The 14,638-nt window shown below is 34.1% G+C and overlaps 1 protein-coding gene across 1 annotated transcript in view; it reads left to right on the forward strand.

Moving 5' to 3' along the window:
• Positions 1-14,638, forward strand: part of LOC123548801 (probable ATP-dependent RNA helicase DHX35) — a 279,137-nt gene that overhangs the window by 19,401 nt on the left and 245,098 nt on the right. Inside the window, exons 7-15 of the mRNA XM_045336345.2 lie at positions 4,450-4,519; positions 4,767-4,826; positions 6,095-6,138; positions 7,613-7,681; positions 10,069-10,165; positions 10,980-11,011; positions 11,999-12,086; positions 12,886-12,982; positions 14,549-14,602. Coding sequence (XP_045192280.2) covers positions 4,450-4,519; positions 4,767-4,826; positions 6,095-6,138; positions 7,613-7,681; positions 10,069-10,165; positions 10,980-11,011; positions 11,999-12,086; positions 12,886-12,982; positions 14,549-14,602 — 611 coding nt within the window. The remainder of the gene's footprint in view (positions 1-4,449; positions 4,520-4,766; positions 4,827-6,094; positions 6,139-7,612; positions 7,682-10,068; positions 10,166-10,979; positions 11,012-11,998; positions 12,087-12,885; positions 12,983-14,548; positions 14,603-14,638) is intronic.

Genomic DNA, 14,638 nt, shown 5'->3' on the forward strand with positions numbered 1-14,638 from the left:
CATCATACTCAAAACTGGGTCATGCGGGAAGAGATGAGCGATTCAGGACCATCATGGTCCTCTTGTTTTGCTTATGTGTCATATACTAATTGTTTACAAATATACACTGTCAACTGAGGTGTGCAAAAGGCTTAAGAACATTTGGCCGAATTTGTCAGTGACAAGTTAATACTTCTTTAAATGTGGTTAGAAATATCAAAAGCCATGGGACCATAACTTATCAAAGCATCAGTGACTTTAAAATAGAATTCCTTGTTGAATCTATATTTTCATTGATTTTGTATGACTAGTCAGTTGCTCTGGTTGTATTATATCTTGTTACTTGCTTCTTTTTTCTTTTTTTTTTTACTTTAATAGATAGTTTTTGTACCCCCCGACAACAAAGTTGTAAAGGGGGGTATACTGGTTTCAGGTTGTCTGTCCGTCTGGCCGTCTGTCCGTCTGTCCGTAGACGCAATCTTGTGCGCACCATCTCTCCTTATCCCCTTGACATAATTCAATAAAACTTCACACAAGTGATCAGTACCAACAGTAGTTGTGCATGGGGCATGTTAGGTTCTTTTAGGAAAAAAATTTGCAGAGTTATGGGACTTTGTTTTTTGTTACTATACTATATACATAGACACAATCTTGTGCGCACCATCTCTCCCCATCCCCCTGACACAATTTAATGAAACTTCACACAAGTGATCAGTACCAACAGTAGTTGTGCATGGGGCATGTTAGGTTCTTTTAGAAAAAAAATTTGCAGAGTTATGGGACTTTGTTTCTTGTTAACATACTATGTACATACAGTCTGCATATGCAATCTTGTGCGTGCCTAATCTACCAAACCCTTACACACAATTTAATGAAACTTCACACAAGTGATCAGTACCAACCCTAGTTGTGCATGGTGCATGTTACATTCTTTTAGATAAATATTCTGCGTAGTTATGGGACTTTGTTTTTTGTTACTATACTTTATAATACATACAGTCTATATACATACAGTCCACATAATTATGCAATCTTGTGTGCGTCAAATTGCAATGTACTGTGTCAGTGCATGTGGGGGTACATTCATCACCTTTAGTGATAGCTCTAGTTGTATGTGTCCATTCCTGACTTAAAAAAAAACATTTTCATTGACATATTTTTTACACTTTGGCAGTGGGTTATTATGCTTGCTAAATTTCTTGTAATATTAGATTTGAATCTAGACACTGACATATTCCTAGTAACCTTACGGTTCAACGAGGACTTCAAGTTTATTGTTCGTCCGGAAAAAAAAAATGAATTCTATGATATTCCAAAAGTATATAAGAAAGATTCATGCTTTGTGAATAGGAGCAATATAGAGATTATTCATGTTATATCATTCTTTTCTTGGACAAAATGTTTGGTTGTTTTGGCAACATAAACAGTAAAATGCTGTGTATAATCTGCATTCTGAAATCTATAATGTAGGTGACTAAGTGGTGAATAGAAAAGACTCATTACATTACATGATAATAAAAATAATGATTTCTGTGAACCACAACTTTGAAGTAATTATCTTTCAACATTTCCTCATTTCCCAACAAACTGCATTTCTGTGAAACTTCATACACAGGCTCCTGCATATAAGAACTTTTCACAGGTGCTGACCTTAGTAAGTGAAATAATTACTTATGGTTTTGTATGTAAAGGGACCACCTACTCGCAATGTCAATGTCAGTGCTAGTATAGGATTTATATTGCATGGTAATACTTTTCTATCATGTTTATTCTTCATGTTTTAAACAGTTTATTAACATATATTGTATTATGTGCTAAGGCCATACCAAATTGATTAATAGTTCTTCGGAAAATTTTCAAAAAAAATTAGAGCGGGCGAGCGAAATTTTTATTTTATTTTTTTTTTCTCAATTTTGATTTTTTCAGAGGCGGGTAGATTTTACATGCAGTGAGCGGGCTTTTTTTATTTTTTTCCCAGCTTGGACCCTTGAGGAGGCGGTTATGATTATACATGAAGTTAACATTTCTTTAGAAATAACACAGAAATCAAACATTTACAGTGTGGGTAACACAGTATATAGCTTTTCTATTATGTTTTAAAGACTACTTGAATGATTTTGCAAATAAATTCTTGCCAAACCTCACTGAATCACTTTGTTTTGTTTTTAGTTATAATTTCTAAGGGATGAGTGTCTTATTTTTAATTTTGATTTTTTCTACTTTAATCTGAAGGCCTGCCTATTTAACGGCACAGCATGAGGAATATTTAAGACAAAACAGGCACATGTGTGGAATAACATTTCTTCTGAAGCACAGTTAGATGGCTTCGGCACATGAACAACTTTGTGCCCCTAGTGGAACTCCAACCCATAGAGGTGAAGGGAAGTAACAAACCTCTTGACCAGTGAGACCAAACAGAGTTGGGCATACAGATGCTTCGACATTGCTCGAATCCCTTTGGAATAATTTCTTAACAGATCAGGCTAGCTTATGTTTTTTGTGGTGGAGATTCATTTCAGGCAAAAATGATAACAAGACTGACAAAGAATGATCCAAATATGGCCACCCTTAAAGTGTTATATGGCCACCCTTAAAGTGTTGTTTGTTTTGCTTTGACTGAACTAGAAATTTAGAGTTGGGGAGGTCTGTTTTTTCCAGTTTTTTTTTCGTTCTATCAATTCACAGCCAAGTAATAGACAAACAGGCAAAATTGGGGTTACAAAAGGACAGATTTTATATCTACACTACTTATTTGAAAAGCTAAGCAATTTCTAAATTGACTAAATGCGTTTCAATAGAATATCTGACTGCTGTACTAAAGAAGTTACGTTCAAAAAGATTTGGCCTAGACAATGTGATAGGTCGGTCAGGATCTGTGAACAAACATTTTTTTAAGATAGTAGTCGGCCTCAGCTTTGGGCTCTAGATATAACATACTGAACTAAACAACTGATAACAAATGGTTTGAAAATTATATCTGAACAATATTTCCAAATATTTTTAACTGCATCCCCGTGCACGTCTTACAAGTCGTGCTTCGTTCCTTTCACTGTATTGAACAAAAGTAGAACGTGCCTACTTCATTACCTACCGACACATCGAAGGTCATGTGTGGCACTAGCGCAGACACTCCAGATTTAAAACAAATGATGAACAACACCATAATTCCTGACTTTTTGAGTTTTGGTCATCAGTAACATGTATTACGGATGCATGAAATCCGATCAATATCACTTTGACGCATTAAAACAGCGATAAAACCTGCTGCTTTGCCGTTATTATTCCGGACCGCGTAATCGGGAAAAAAAAAATTTTTTTCGGAGATTTTTATGTACGTGCGGGCGGGTGATTTTTATTTTTTTTCTCGGGAATGAAATTATTGATGCGGTAGTTCCGACGAACGACATATCAATTTGGTATGGCCTAATGTTGATAATTTGTAGCCAGTCAGACTAATAAAGTAATGATTAGGTGAATTCTCATATTGCAATAAATGTACTTCAGACACAACACATGGCGGCGTCTTTGATGCTTGCATCAATGAATTTCCTTGTATTTGTTGGGAGGGGTATATTCTCTGGAGATCTGTTAAAGCAGATGTTAGATTGTATATAAACAGGAATTACATTCTCTGGAGATCTGTTAAAGCAGAGGTTAGATTGTATAGGAACAGGAATAAATTCTCTGGAGCTCTGTTAATGCAGAGGTTAGATTGTATAGGAACGGGAAATATATTCTCTGGAGATCTGTTAAAGCAGAGGTTAGATTGTATATGAATGGGAAGTATATTCTCTGGAGATCTGTTAAAGCAGAGGTTAGATTGTATATGAATGGGAAGTATATTCTCTGGAGATCTGTTAAAGCAGAGGTTAGATTGTATATGAACAGGAAATATATTCTCTGGAGATCTGTTAAAGCAGAGGTTAGATTGTATAGGAACAGGAAGTATATTCTCTGGAGATCTGTTAATGCAGAGGTTAGATTGTATAGGAATGGGAAGTATATTCTTTGGAGATCTGTTAAAGCAGAGGTTAGATTGCATATGAACGGGAAGTATATTCTCTGGAGATCTGTTAAAGCAGAGGTTAGATTATATTCTCTTGAGAACTGTTAAAAGAGAAGTTAGATTGTATATGAACAGGAAATATATTATTCTCTGGAGATCTGTTAAAGCAGAGGTTAGATTGTATAGGAACGGGAAATATATTATTCTCTGGAGATCTGTTAAAGCAGAGGTTAGATTGTATAGGAACAGGAAATATATTATCTGGAGATCTGTTTAAGCAGAGGTTAGATTGTATAGGAACTGGAAATATATTCTCTGGAGATATGTTAAAGCAGAGGTTAGATTGTATATGAACAGGAAATATATTCTCTGGAGATCTGTTAAAGCAGAGATTAGATTGTATATGAACAGGAAATATATTCTCATCAGAATCATTTGCAGATACATTACTTATTGTCTTTTAGTGTTCTGATGTTGGATGAGGTTCATGAGAGGACACTATATACAGACATCATTCTGGGCCTTGTGAGAAAGGTAAGTTACCCACAGATTGTCTTGAAAACTAAATATTTTCCAGACTGTCTAATGGAAATTAGAAAAAAATTAAAAAAGAAAATTTTGCCTACCTACCTACCTTATTTTTTGGGGGTCAAGTAACACTTCACAAATGTATTTTTCTTTCCGGCGTTGTGACTTGAAAACCATTCAATATTATATTTGTGTTTTAAAAGCTTTTCTACTTTCATACGGATGAATGTTTTTCATTTACTTTTTTATACAGATTCAGCAGAAAAGGGAAGATTTGCGTGTGATTGTTGCATCAGCCACATTGGATGCAGAGGTATGTAATACATGTAATAATTGTAAAACTCCGTCTCAGTAACCACTGCTTGCTTGTACTGAACTGAAACTTCACACAAGGTTTTTCCAGTCTTCAAAACTACTGAAATCGACAAGTTAGATAACCCTTGGCTGAATTTATTCAAAGTTTGGTTAAAGATTGCGTGCAAATTAGTTTCAACCTGTATCTCAATAACAACTGCTTGTATTGGATTTAAACATCACACAAAACTTCCTGGTGATCAGCCTTTTTGCAAAATCATGTTAGATAACTTTTGAAATTATTTCAAGTCATGACCTTATTTTTACCTAAAGAATTCAGAAAGTTTTGCATTCAAATTGTGTTGAAATTGTCTTAATAAAATTTTAATATCTTAATAACGTAAAATACAGTCAGAGTTGACAACTGTTATCATCACTGTGACATTTTCTTGCACGCAGCTCTTTTCAGTTAGACAATTAGAAGCCATTTCATCTTGTTTCATGTTTCTGGTTTGGAAGTTGTCAATTAGCTGCAGGTAACAGTTACTTATAGTAAGAAATCTGTCAACACTGTCTGGTTAACTGCTCTTACATGACCTAAGTTTTGTCGGAAAAAAATCTATGAGTAGAATCCATGGAAGCATTGAGCACAACAAAACATAGCAAGAACCACATATCTTAAGACAGACTAATCACAAACAGAAACTGTAGTGGAACGATATCTTGATATATGAGCCGCGCCATGAGAAAACCAACATAGTGCATTTGCGACCAGCATGGATCCAGACCAGCATGCGCATCCGCGCAGTCTGGTCAGGATCCATGCTGTTCACTAACGGTTTCTCTAATTGCAATAGGCTTTGAAAGCGAACAGCATGGATCCTGACCAGACTGCGCGGATGCGCAGGCTGGTCTGGATCCATGCTGGTCGCAAATGCACTGTGCTGGTTTTCTCATGGTGCAGCTCATATATATTTTGATTCCTGTAGATTCAATAATTTTCGCACCACTTTTCTTTGGCGATTTGATAATCAACGGACTTATTTGTGTTGTTAAAAATTTGTGCTTCATGATTGTTTCTACTTTGAAAGAGAAAACTTCTTATTACTCATGAGAGTTTTGTAGTTATGTAGCAAGTATTAGGGGAAATAACTTTTTATTGTGAATATTACGCAGTCTGCAGTATAAAAAAATGATAGGAAAATTGGGGCAAGGAGCGGGGATACTCGATCAAAACTATTTCTCTTAAATATTTCACTGTAAGATGATTTTGTTCTGTTTTTGCAGGAGATTAAAGATTTCTTCAACAGAAATGAAACAGAAGATGAAAGGTTGTATATTTTTTATCTATGCTTCTATTCCTTGTTAATTCCATATTTTACCTGTTTAAATGAACTGAGCATCCTGACGGGGGCCTTCCAGGACAAGTGGTTAAGTTTTCTGGCTAGATCATTTGTCTGTCACTGCTTTGGGTTCTTATCCCCACATGAGATGTAGAATTTTAACATTTGGGGAAGTCAGTTAGCTTGCTTATGGCAGGTCAGTGATTCTACCCATATTAGGGTTCACATGCTGCCAAGTAAGGGAGAAAAGTCCATGAATTTGAAAAAAACATGTTCCCGCCCTCAAAAAGTCAGTGAATTTACACTTTTCCTTTTAAAACTGGTTTTTCTCCCTGTTAATATAACCCAAACAACTAACTTGCATGACAAACATTTGGGTGTAATTTTGTTTTGCCCATCTATGTCTGAAATAATGCCTTGCAAAGCCCTGGGATCTTCATCTGCCAGAAAAGGTAGAAATATGTCACATGACATAATTTATTATGGTGCCACTTGAAACTCAACAGTACACATAACTAAAGGTCAACTGACAATTTCATATTAAGTTTGAAGATTTTTAGTCTACATCGATTAAGATTCTATATGACATTATGTAGTATAAATGCAGTCTTGAATTTCAGAAATAATTTAAGGGTTATAGTTTTTATTTGAGTATAAAATACATTGGCATGAAACTCAGTATCTCTAGTTCCAAGGGATTGAGCGTTTTAACCGGAATTGGACCTAAAATGATATTTTGTGCACATATTTTCCAGACGGGACTTAAAATTATGTTCAAGGTAGCCGAAATTTTGAGATGAGAAGTTTGAGATATTGAGTTTCAACTGTACTTCCATGGATAGATGTAACCTTGCAATCCACGAAAATTAGTCCCCCATGAATATTAATGATTTCACTGTATGCTCTACAGTAAAATGGAGATGTCATGTGAGGATGTGACATATTTTGAAATGATCAAATTTTGGGGCATAAAATTTCTTGGTTAAAGTTAAATTAGCTTTTTTATTGGTGACATGAATTTGTGGATTTAAAGTCTTAAAGATAAGATATATTGAAAAATTCAGTTTTTCTTTTGCATTTGATTTTTGAGATTGATTCAACTCTGAAATTCATCATGAATAATTAATGGCATCACAATATGTAAACAACTGGGTCTATTTGAATGCTCTACCTTTGGGTTTTGTGTACAATCAAACCGTTGTAAGCAATCACCTTAATTAAGCAACAACCTGTCTTAAGGAGCCACATTTGTTCCTTCCCTTTTACTGACTGCTTAAGACAGGTTTGTATTTTTAATGAAATAAAGTAGAGTTTCTGTGTTAAGTTTTGTGGATGTTGAGTAAATATACGGTATACCATTGATTTTCAGTAGCTACAGTTTTGATAAATCCAAGTATTTTAGTGTGGATTTCCAGTTAGTCTAAAATCAGAAACTGATAAAATTTCTTGCCTGTACTTTCAGTCTTGATAAAGCAGCTATACTGAGCATAGAGGGGAGAGCTTTTCCTGTTGACATTCATTATACCATAGAGTAAGTGTAAAGTCTCTATCCTGTCAGGTAGAACTTTATCTGTTGACATTCATTATATCATAAAGTAAGTACAAACTTAAAGTATATTTCCTGTTAAATTGAGCTATATCTGTTGACATGTATTATACCACAAAGTAAGTGTTAAGTCTATATCCTGTCAGGTAGAACTTTATCTGTTGACATTCATTATACAATAGAGTAAGTATAAAGTGTATTTGCTGTTAGATTGAGCTATATCCTTGACATTCATTATACCATAGAGTAAGTAGCTGTTAGATTGAGCAATATCTGTTCACATTCATAAAACCATAGAGTAAATGTTAGATTGAGCTACTGCTGAAATTCAGTATACCACGGAGTATGTATAAAGTGTATTTGCTGTTAGATTGAGCTATATATGTTGACATTCATTATACAATAGAGTAAGTATAAAGTGCATTTGCTGTTAGATTGAGCTATATATGTTGACATTCATAAAACCATAGCGTAAATGTTAGATTGAGCTATATATACCTGTTAACATTCATAAAACCATAGAGTAAATGTTAGATTGAGCTATATATATATCTGTTCACATTCATCATACCATAGAGTAAATGTTAGATTGAGCTATATATGTTGACATTCAGTATACCATAGAGTAAGTATAAAGTGTATTTGCTGTTAGACTGAGCTGTACCTGTTGACATTCATTATACAATAGTGTAAGTATAAAGTGTATTTGCGGTTAAAAAGAGCTATAACTGTTTACATTCAGTATACCACGGAGTATGTATAAAGTGTATTTGCTGTTAGATTGAGCTGTATCTGTTGACATTCATTATACAATAGAGTAAGTATAAGTGTATTTGCTGTTAGATTGAGCTATATCTGTTGACATTCATTATAGAATAAGGTAAGTATAAAGTGTATTTGCTGTTAGAATGAGCTATAACTGTTGACATTCAGTATACCACAGAGTACGTATAAAGTGTATTTGCTGTTAGATTGAGCAATATCTGTTCACATTCATAAAACCATAGAGTAAATGTTAGATTGAGCTATATATATGTTGACATTCAGTATACCACGGAGTAAGTATAAAAGTGTATTTGCTCTTAGATTGAGCTATAACTGTTGACATTCAGGTTGAGCTATATCTGTTGACATTCAGTATACCACGGAGTAAGTAAAGTGTATTTGCTCTTAGATTGAGCTATATCTATTGACATTCAGTATACCACGGAGTAAGTATAAAGTGTAATGTATTTGCTGTTAGATTGAGCTATATATGTTGACATTCAGTATACCATAGGGTAAGTATAAAGTGTAAGTGTATTTGCTGTTAGATTGAGCTGTATCTGTTGACATTCAGTATACCATGGAGTAAGTATAAAGTGTATTTGCTGTTAGAATGAGCTATATCTGTTGACATTCATTATACCATAGGGTAAGTATAAAGTGTAAGTGTATTTGCTGTTAGATTACCGGTAGTTATATCTGTTGACATTCAGTATACCATAGAGTAAGTATAAAGTGTATTTGCTGTTAGATTGAGTTATACATGTTGACATTCAGTATACCATAGAGTAAGTATAAAGTGTATTTACTGTTAGATTGAGCTATAACTGTTGACATTCAGTATACCTAAGAGTAAGTATAAAGTGTATTTGCTGTTAGAATGAGATATAGACTGTTGACATTCATTATACCATAGGGTAAGTATAAAGTGTAAAGTGTATTTGCTGTTAGATTGAGTTATATCTGTTGACATTCAGTATACCATAGAGTAAGTATAAAGTATTTGCTGTTAGATTGAGCTATATATGTTAACATTCATTATACCATAGAGTAAGTATAAAGTGTATTTGCTGTTAGATTGAGCTATATATGTTGACATTCATTATACAATAGAGTAAGTGTATTTGCTGTTAGAATGAGCTATAAGTGTTGACATTCAGTATACCATAGAGTAAGTTGACATTCAGTATACCACTGAGTAAGTATAAAGTATATTTGCTGCTGTTAGCTTGAGTTCTTCCTATTGACATTCATTATACCATTAGATTTAGCTTTTTTCTTCTGACATTCATTTTACCATAGAATTAGAATAAAATGTATTTCCTGTCAGATAGAGCTTTTACTGTTGACATTCAATACACCACAGAGTAAGTGTTAAATGTATGTCCTATCAGATGGAGCTTTTCCAGTTGAAATTCATTATACCATAGTGTAAGCATGTACTGTATTTCAAATCAAAATTTAACTTTTCCTGTTGATATTCTTTATATCATATAATAAGTATATACATCCTGTCAGGGTCAGTAAATGTTTTTACTGATTCCTTTAAGTGATAGTTGTATAACACATGTTTACAGTAATGAGTTTTAATGATGAATCTATTTCAGTCCTGTACCAGATTATATTAAAGCAACTGTAGATACCATAGTGAAGCTGCATCGCAATGAGAAACAGGGAGACGTCCTAGCTTTTCTCACTGGCATGGTAAGATTTGTTTAAATGAGTTAAGAAGTAACAGAGGCAGTTGGCATTGTACTTGTACACACAGTTAAACCTGTATTAAGTAACTAGCCAGTGGAGTGACATAGTCTGGCTGGTTATGGTAGTTGGTTGCTTAAAACACGTACAACTTTAAATTATAAGTCATTTGGGAACGTTAGCTCTGTGACTGCTTAAGAGAAGGATCTGCTTCACTTCAAGGGTGGCCACTTTAAGGTTCAACTGTATATGTGTTTGTCATTGTCAAAACTGGCAAAGGAAAATGCTAGAAAAATGTTACAGAAATGCAAGATGACTTAATCGTTATGGGCTTTTTCACTGCTGAGAATAGTTACAGAAAACACTAGCAACTACTGTGATAACAATTAATATTGTGGGCATTAAATCTTGCGGTTTTAGCTGGAATGACAATGTCCTGAGCTTGTGAATTTCAGTTTTTGAACATAAAATGAATGGGAACTTCGTTTGTTCACTGCCATTTAATTTCATGGATAGACATATCTATGGTATCAATGAAAATCAGTTCCCTAGCAAATATTAATGATTTCACAGTGTATATGTTTCTTGCCGAGTTACTCTCTTAGATGGTGTTTCTGTCTTTACAAAGTATATGGGGGCTTTATTGAACTCCTTTGTTGGTCTTTCTGTCAATCATATCTGCTCTTTGTTGATCAGACAGTAAAGTATACTTTTAGACTTGGTTAATATGTGTACAAATTTTATTGGAAATAAAACAGCTGTGAAAATTATATAATCCCTAATATGCTGTTAAGAAGTAATCTATTTATGTATTTTACAGGAAGAAGTAAACACAGTCACAAAAATGCTGATGTAAGTATTGTGCTTGTATTTCTGACTTAATATTAAACATTTGTCTTGAGATTCAATTCTTAACATATTCTTGAATGGATAACATTTATTCAAGTGTAAATCTGTAAAAATATTTACAGGTAAGAGATATCCTTAGAATGTCTAAAATATCCGGTAGCTTCCTTCTGTTATTTTTGTGGTAAGCACCTTGGAAACTACAGAAAGCTTCGCCATTTTTAGCTCAACTATTTGAAGAATAAGGAGGGCTGTTGCACCCACCCCTGCGTCAGTGTTGATGTTAGCTTCAGCACCAGCATCCACATAGGTTAAGGTTTTTTTTATGAAGAACAGTATCTTTTTCATTACTTAGCTGTTTATTTGAAACTTGCTGTACTTGCTCATAGTGGCAGTGTTCATTAGCGTGACAAGATGTTTAACTCTACCTGCAGTATTTCCAGAGTAATGCCCCTTTTTAACATGAAATTTTGGTAAAATTTTAAAGTACAATACCGTCCATTGTAGTAATATATGTTAAAATTTCACACTCATCTTTCAGGTAATGCAACAAGGTTATGATATCAAGCCCCATAACTTTTACTTGAATTTTAATAAAATTAATCCCCTTCTTGGACTAGGCTGAAGTTTTACATACAAATTGCTCTCTCCAAAGTCAGTGCAGATATTGAACTGAAACTTTATACAAGTTATTGAGGTGGATGAAACCATAGTGAAAATATGCCCCATTGGTCCACTTTTAACTCATTGCATGATATCAGAGGACAAATTTAACAATAATTATTAAAAGAGATAACATCCTATTTTACATCCGACGAGTCCCTTCAAAAAGACAGATGTGCGGTATCATGAGACAGCTCTTGTTAGATTACAGTCTCATCAACTGTTAATCTACCTAAGATGTTAAAATCTAATTATTGCACTTTAAGACTTGTCGAAAGTCTAAATGACATGGGGTTAAAGGTTATTATTGAATATGTTTATATATTTCAGAGAAGAAGCTAAACAAGTATTGAAACAGAAAGATGCAGTGAGAATGAAAATAGTCCCCATGCATGGAAGCTTGCCTGCTGCAGAACAAGTAAATTGTTACTCTTGACAAAGTGACCTTGACCTTGAAAGTTAAGGGGAATTTTGAAAAATAATCCCTCTGAAATGAAATATCAGGGAATATGAAAACAGAAAATTGTCAAGGAAAAATTATGAATTTGACTGACTTGCAGGAACTGTTTTTTGCAGGAACACTTTTTGTAGGAACTATGTCAAGGAAAATGCTTAATAGAAGTTGTAGTAAATTTTCAAAGGGAGATAGGCAATTTTAGAGCATAAATATAAAACTCTTCCAGCAAATTCAGTACTGGGAAATTATTTAATTTCTTTGGCACGAAATTCTGTGATCCAAACAACTATTTCATGTAGACTTAGATAAGTGGATTTGAAAATAACATGATTGGGAATTGTATGGTTTACTGGGTTTTAATTTTGTGGATTGACTCGACTATGAAATCTGCAAAAATTAATCCACCATGAATATTGATGATTTTACAGCATTTGGCATGCTATATATAGGAATAAATTTCAGACTTGGAATATTAATGAATCAAAGGGAAGCTAACATGTATGTTAGTTAATTTAGTGGTAAACTACTGACAGTGAAGCCAGGGTCCAGAGGTTTGCTCTCCTGCTTCTCAGCTTAAGAATACCATCATGCTGCTGGCGGTATTGCCCAGGATGGAAACCAGTAGTTATAATCATCAATAAATAAATTTTAGAAATGTATGACATAAAAAACTCGCACCACAAATAATTTATTTAACAAGTATGTAACCTGTGTATGATAGGAGTCTATGACATAAGATTGATAATTTATCGTTTTTTAGATGAAAGCATTTGAAAGGACACCAAAGAATTGCAGAAAAATCGTGGTTGCTACGAACATAGCGGAAACTTCTATCACAATAAATGGCATTGTGTACAGTAAGCTCTTATTTAAATCATTTGTAATTAATGTTTTCAAAATTGCAACACAGTGCTAAACACGGTCAACTTCAAGAATATACCAAGTAAATGCCATTTTTAGTTCACCTGAGCAATGCTCATGGTGAGCAATTGTGATCACGCTGTGTCTGTCGTGCTTGCGTCAAGTCGTCCGTCGGTCGTCAACATTTGTGTTTAAACGACATCTCCTCCAAAACCAATGAATGGATTTCGATGAAACTTGGCCATATGTTCCTTGGGTTGTCCTCTACCAAAATTATTCAAATGGTTCCGCTTGGTTGCACATAGGGGCTGCCAGAGCTAAAAATAGAAAAAACTTCAAACGACATCTCCTCCTAAATCAGTGGTCCGATTTTGAAATATAATTTCACACAAATGGTCCTTATGTCACCCTCTACCAAGATTGTTCTTATAGTGGAAACTTTAAAAATCTTCTTGTGTGAAACTGCTTGCCCGATTTTAAAATAATTTTAAACAAATTGTCCTTGTGTAGCCCTCTACCAAGATTGTTCAAATTATTTTGATTCATCAAAAAACGTGGCCGCCAGAGGGCATGGTCACTTTTCCCTATATGTATATAGTGGAAACTTTAAAGATCTTCTTGTTTGAATCTGCTGGCCCAATTTTAAAATGATTTTACACAAATGGTCCTTGTGTGACCCTCTACAAAGATTTTTCAGATTATTTTGATTTGTCAAAAAACAGGGCCGCCAGAGGGCATGGTCACTTTTCCCTATATGTATATAGTGGAAACTTTAAAAATATTCTTGTGTGAAACTGCTAGCCCAATTTTAGAATGATTTTACACAAATGGTTCTTGTGTGACCCTCTACCAAGATTGTTTAAATTATTCTGATTTGTCAAAAAACATGGCTGCCAGAGGTCGTGGTCACTTTTCCCTATATGTATATAGTGGAAACTTTAAAAATCTTCTTGTTTGAAACTGCAAGCCAAATTTTAAAATAATTCTACACAAATGGTTCTTGTGTGACTCTCTACCAAGATTGTTTAAATTATTCTGATTCATCAAAAAACATGGCTGCCAAGGGGCGTCATCACTTTTCTTCTCCGAATCAATAATAGCTAGAGCCTTGATATTTGGCGTGTGATATCAGATTTGTAATGTCTACCATAATTGTTCAAATTATTGCCCTAGGTTCAAAAGTGTGTGTGACATGTATATGATACAGGCTAACATAAAAGAAACCTAACTCTATACTTATACAAACACACTTGAAGTCTTGTACACAGGTGAGCGCTTTAGGGTCAATGACCCTCTTGTTTAAACATTACTATTAGGGGTCTAATACCTTAACACTCTCTTTGACTATATGTACCTACTTGCTTAAAGAGACATGTCTCTAGATGTATGTTAAAAGTTTTGCAATTTGATGATTTCCAGGAAGTATTTTTGTATTAAAACTTGTACATAGTGTGCATTTTATAAAGTATATAGAAAAGCTTGCTACTATGTTAGTTGTACACTTAAAATATTCTGAATTTAGCTAAAGTATTCTGTTCTATATATGAACTCTATTTTTTCAGTCGTTGACTGTGGCTTTGTGAAGATAAGGACATATCATCCCAAAACAGGAATTGGTAAGGACTATTTATATATTAGTACTCTTTATGAAA

This window comes from Mercenaria mercenaria, chromosome 6, assembly GCF_021730395.1.
Source record: "Mercenaria mercenaria strain notata chromosome 6, MADL_Memer_1, whole genome shotgun sequence".
Lineage (NCBI taxonomy): Eukaryota > Metazoa > Mollusca > Bivalvia > Venerida > Veneridae > Mercenaria > Mercenaria mercenaria.